Source organism: Saccoglossus kowalevskii, chromosome 17 (genome assembly GCF_978046115.1).
Source record: "Saccoglossus kowalevskii chromosome 17, keSacKowa6.1, whole genome shotgun sequence".
Classification (NCBI taxonomy): Eukaryota; Metazoa; Hemichordata; class Enteropneusta; family Harrimaniidae; genus Saccoglossus; species Saccoglossus kowalevskii.
The window spans coordinates 13862535-13868534 of record NC_140657.1 but is presented as its reverse complement, the minus strand read 5'-3'; the positions used below and the strand labels follow the sequence as shown (position 1 = coordinate 13868534).

At 36.3% G+C, this 6000-nt stretch overlaps 1 protein-coding gene and 1 long non-coding RNA gene across 4 annotated transcripts in view; one reads left to right on the top strand and one right to left on the bottom strand.

Annotated features, from left to right (window-relative positions):
- Positions 1-6000, bottom strand: part of LOC100368303 (uncharacterized) — a 29980-nt gene continuing 23980 nt past the window's right edge. The window contains exons 27-31 of one of the 3 annotated variants that reach the window (XM_085492170.1): positions 4738-4915; positions 3458-3540; positions 3083-3139; positions 2200-2301; positions 1-208 (exon numbers count right to left, since the gene is read on the bottom strand). In XM_085492170.1, the coding sequence (XP_085348296.1) occupies positions 2210-2301; positions 3083-3139; positions 3458-3540; positions 4738-4915 (410 nt within the window). In that variant the 3' untranslated portion in view covers positions 1-208; positions 2200-2209. Of the gene's footprint in view, positions 209-2199; positions 2302-3082; positions 3140-3457; positions 3541-4737; positions 4919-6000 lie in introns of all 3 variants that reach the window. The other 2 variants (XM_085492169.1, XM_085492172.1) reach the window with 2 other exon arrangements.
- Positions 612-1400, top strand: LOC146732672 (uncharacterized). The gene is made up of 2 exons (XR_014926841.1): positions 612-751; positions 1222-1400. It is a non-coding gene; the product is annotated as an uncharacterized LOC146732672 (long non-coding RNA).

Genomic DNA, 6000 nt, shown 5'->3' with positions numbered 1-6000 from the left:
TTAGTGTGAAAAATGTTTTTATTTTCGGGAAGTAAAATGCAATTATCATTCTCAAATTAAGCATTCGTTGTTGTGCTTTTTTCTCGTAACTTGATTGAAATGATTTGAATTTTTAATTTGTCTACATCAGTTTGGAAATAGTACTAACAATAATAAAAAAAATCATTCCGTCTTTTTTTCATCATTTGTACGTCACGCCACGATTAGCCTGGAACGAGAAAGAAAGTTGTATCATCAACGTATGTCGCAATGTTGTATAAAAAAAGTATCAACATAATGTAAAATATAAATCACAGCAACATGGATGGTTTGTGGATGCAATTCCCGCACGTGCGAAGGTGACGACCCTCCCGCTTTAAATTTCTTTACAGTGGGTGCAAACAAGATTCGTACGGGGCGTTAGCCAATCTGATTAAAATCTGATGTAGTGTACGGGCTTTAATTATTTTGGCTATAAACTTATTTTAATTTTCTTTGTTATTATATTTGTTATTAATGCCCTTTTATTTTATTATTTTACTTTGATTTTGATTTTGTGATTTTTTTTAATTCCGCCCTACCTACATCTGAGCCGATGCCTATGTAACGAGATTTCAACGAGACCCACTATCGACGATTTTAGTCAACGAATCACAGACCTCCTTCTATAGCGCACATGATGACGTCACCGGGCAGAGTCAGGTAGCAAACAGACTCAAATAAAATGGCGGATTATACCGACGTTAGCGACCGAGAATGACACGGCTTTTCGGTAAGTTTATCATTGTAAAATGCAACGAAAGTCATTTTTATGTTAATATTGTGGCTCGAATGGTTCGACTTTAGATCGTTATTTTGCATAGTTATTCTGGGAGTGACGATTTTGTTTCCACCGGTTCCACCGAACACCGGTGTCTTTTTCCAGTCCATGTTTTGTTGACGATCGGGCCAAAATCGTCTACGGTATTGAAGCCGTAGCTGTAAATATTCATCAAATTGTATCAATGTTTTGTACATTATACAATAACTCTTTATTAAAGTAATTGAGCTGATTTGGACTGGAATAAAATATTTTTTTATTTGGAACACATCGCAATTGATCAGGAAATATTATTTTGCTCCACTTGTCTGCGTCGATGCCGTGGGCCGTTATACAATTTAAAATCAGTTTGCATTGTTTTCTATAGCTGTTTACAGTGTTCTAATCATTACGATTTACTTATTTTTTTGCTTCCATTCTAGATAATTATGCTCAGTGATGTAAAATTGAAGCGATGACTGAATGAACGAACCTTGGCTGGCGAAGATGTATCTGGAAGTGTACACATTTGTTGGAAGTGAAAAAAATATTCAATGTAATGACAAAAATTGTAAAATGCTGTGGAATTTCTTTTGCAAATAAAAATATACTAGCAATTTTCTATTAATGGTTTATTTATTCAAGTGGGCAAAATATAATGTACAGAAAGATACATTGAAAAATAAGCAACCGACAGCCTGTATAAAAGGGGGTCTGTGATTGGCAGTTACTTACGCGAGATTTGAACGGGACTTACATAGGCGTCGGATCAGATGTAGGTAGGGCGGAATTTTAAAAAAAAATCAAAGTAAAATAATAAAATAAAAGGGCATTAATAACAAAAGTAATGAAAAATAAAATTAAAATAACTTCATAGCTAAAATAATTAAAGCCCGTACACTACATCAGATTTTAATCAGATTGGGCGTTAGCAAACTCCCGAGGAAAGTTCCAATGAACATGTTTTTTTTCTTTTAATTATGACTAATGAACATACGGGTAACCACATACACCCCCCAACAACAACACCACTATATGTTGGGGATATAAATGCCAAGATAAAGACACACACAAAACAAATACATTGGTTTTCCCGAAGGACTTAACACAGCTCCTGTGCCTTTATGTTAGTTGGAATGAAGACGTTTATACATATATAGATGGATAATAATGGTTTCGTTTAACTGTGTAAACAAACAATCTATGGTGCTATCATAGATAGGATTTATTGATTTAGATTGTAATATAATATTTCCTTGGTGCCTGCTCAGCTTCAAACTGGTTGATTGGTTAATGTTTAATTAATTATGTAAATTATATGAGGGTGAGTGAATACAGTTATGACAACTATACAAATTATACCATGTACCACTGTTCTGTTCTGAAGCACCGAAAATAAAGAGTTTTTCAAACAATTCTACCTTCCCATGTCTAGTTGCACTGGCATATTTCGCACCCATTTTCCACTTTAAACCCAGTTGAACAGGACATTTTGCAACGAATGGGGTGAGTTTCACATACACCTACATTTAAACGAAAACGGTTCTGATTATGCCAGATCATAACCATGTGACATGTTCATGTGTTTAAATGCGATGTAATCATATATGTATAGGTGATTGCACAGGTCGCTTTGTTGTAAACGCCATAGATGTAGCCAGTATTTTCTAAACGCCCGAGGCCGAAGGTCGAATACAATCTTTTGCGGGGACGGGCATTTTGATTAGGACGTGCACTTAACAATATCACCGTACTGTATTACATACAATCAGGGACGGTGATGCAATGTACAAGTAATCAAGTATTTTTTCATGGGGCGCCACCACTAAATTCGCTTGTGTATAGTAACAGCTAAAACCGTCGACCCACGCCCCGTAATCTCGTCCGATAGAAATATTTGATTCAACTTCTGAAACTTAATTACACGTGCTGATACTTTTGGGACATTGTTTCCTACAACAGCATTATAACATACTTGTTATGTTAAAGTGTGTTTGAGTTTCGTTTATAAATTGCATTATTTTAGGGGAGGAAATAATTGAGAAAAAGTTTATTGATAGTGAATGTATGTCCCAGAAAATAAGATGTGCGGTCGTCGGGGTCTAGGCTTTTGGCGACAGACATAGCCGGCCAATTATAATTGATCATGTTTACAGTGCTTCTCTTTGTTGGATAACTAACTTATCGCATGGTGCTTTCAGGGTTGTAGGTCTATTGTGCGTAATACATTTTGAAGAAATCAAGGCTTTTGTGTAACTTATGGTGTGCGTTGAAAATAAAAATTTGTTTTTTATATAAATGTACCTCTTCCCCGCTCGCTGTTTCCTCTGCCGCGTCCTCCTGCCACGGGTGGGCCAGGGTCTGAATAATAAAATGAAGCAATGAAAACTGTGAGACAAAGATAATTGTTTCTGTCAACAACTGAATTTGTTGAAATGATGTTATAATATCGGTTTCGAAACTCGCCTACTGCAATCATTTCAATCGAGAGAGCAAACTTTGTGAGGCGTTTTAGTATTATTTGTACAACAAATTAATCGAGAGAAAAATGGGATTGAAAAAACATATGCCGCCTTAAAAAACAACGTGACGTGAGAGAAATAATATTTTGTACAACATAACTACCCCCTCTTTAGAGCAAAAAAACAATGGTTCATCCCTTATATATCTGATACTTACCACAGTCCATGTCGACTGTGTCTAAACCACGTTTGATTGTGCCGGGTACTGTATCACCAGTCTCTGGAACTACGCAACGGCAGCTAAAAATAAAATGCAATATTTTTAGATGAGCCGATTATTTTATCGTTTACTTGGTAGTGTGTTAGTCAGACAATTTGAGTGTTTTGTGAAATCGTGTGGATTATTTCTTTTTGTTTTTTATCGACAATCTTTTTTTTTCTGATTCCGACCCGAGAATAGCTTTGCCTAGTTATGCCAGGACGTGTAGTATATTGTATGACGTTTATTTAGTGCAATCCAAGGCCTTGAGAGCGTTTTCGTAACTCGATGTCCGTAACTCGAACAATTCAGCATCTAGGTTTACACACTGATACATGGTAACATAGTTGATTTGAAACCACGCCCACTTTTGGAAAAAAACACGCCCAAATTGTGACACAATGCTCAATAAGCATGTTAACAAAGCTTCGAGTTACGGGCTACATATATTTCTGTTTTGTTTAACATTGTATGTTTCCTGTAACACGAAAAATGAGCTTACATTATACTCACTTCACATACAAGAATACAAACAAAATATTTAATATCACTGTAATCACGAATGAATTATATATGGCAGATGCCCCACGTGGAGAAGAATGTGCTCACTCTTTACAAAACACCTGGCACCAGGCCATGGCTTTATGTCTTGACTTCGATTTCATTATATTTTCCCCACAGTCAGCTGGCGCACGCGTGATAATAAAATAAATGCAATATTTACTATATGGGGGCCGCCATCTTGAATGCGGCATAAGACAAAAAATAATGAGACAAATTGTGAAACGCGTTTTTCAGATTCCTACAAATTAGGACAAAAATGCCAATCTTTGAATATAATATTAAGCCAACCGATAACAAAATTCGGCCGAATTTGTCGTTTTTGTGTGGAAAAATCCCTTAAATACGAACACTTAATTACACGAAGAACATAGAACATTTTCTTGGGGTATTTGAAACCAAAACTTGTCATTCCAGCTGAGCAGTCAATCAGCGACGGCCTTATAGTTAGATGAAAATTTCGGTTTCTAATACATCGGTAAAGAGTTTTATGTTCTTCGTGTGATTTTTCCTCACCCAGCCATGTGTTGGAGGTTACTTTTCAGTTGCTGTTTTGTACATGTAGATTGTTCTTCACTCGTTTGTTTTGCGTTCATGGACTTGCAAAATACCTAGTTTAACTAGGAATTTTGATATTGAGTTGTTTATGTTAATTATAATTTTACTATAATACTCACAAGAACGGATTACACTGTTTTCGTCTGTAGTTCCCATTCTCATCACAGCGCGGCAAGGTCAAATCAGCAATTTGCGTTCCCATTGATTTGGCTCTGTTCATTCTTCGTGTCACCGTACGAGCGTGTTGCGTGCATTTTGGAACATCGTCGACATCTTCTTCTTCTTCTTCTTCTTCAACTACTACTTGAGCAACGGAAATACAGAATGTTTTACGTATAAGTGGTGCATCAATGAAGCCATTGTTAGATATGATGGTGAACAGCTAATTAATGCAAGATATATCATTTAAGTACAAACATTATAATAATTTTTCCAAATTCAACAGTTGCTATATTTAGTGCATTATGTAAAGTCATTAACAATATATTCACAATTTTTAAAATTAATTTATCTGAATGTTAATTTAGAAGTGACGCTCACCTGTATTTTATCGATTTATGTATAACGACAATGTGTCTTTTAATAAATGTACATTTTAAAAATCAAAAATCTTCTTCTTCTTTGAATAAGAGTAAAATAAAAGTGGGTCAACTTGGGATCATATTGCTATTTATTGGGGAGTTTTATGTAAGACAACAAATACCTAAACACTTGACGTCATTTCCTTTACCAGGAATGACGATTTTTTTATCGTCAAATTCTAGGAATTCTGGGAGTTCTGGGTACGATGCTGAATCCAATAAACTCCATTCACACAACTTTTTAAATTCGTCCCAAATATGTAACCAGGAAGATGAATGTAGATGTATGTACACTGTCGGTAAGGGAATAGTTAGAAAAAATAACATTTACATTCCGTTTGAGAATTTCAATTAACCAAATCCTTGTCATAAACTTGTCATAAATATAATCGACCATACAATCCTATAGCGCCATCTAGTGGCAGAGCGCTACTGTGACATCAACATGACGTATCCTCGGGGGCGGACATCCGGGCATTTTCACCGCCTGGCAACCCGCGGCGGTGAAAACAAAGGCCCAAAACTCGCAAAAAACGGTACTTTGGGATGATTGTTGAGACTCCTCTGAACAGTGTAACAAGATTAGCCCTACGTGTGTAACATATATAAATTTGGTTGTTTGGGATTACTTCAAAGTTGAGTTTGTGTTGTTTTCTCGAATTTTCACCGACTCGACCAGCGTTTCACAGCAGCGCGCACAGAGCTCATAGAAATGCATGTACAGTGGTGCGCGTCGTAGCAACGTGGAACGTCTTGTGACGTAGCTCCGCCCCCGAGGATATGGGTGAAACTGTGTTATTC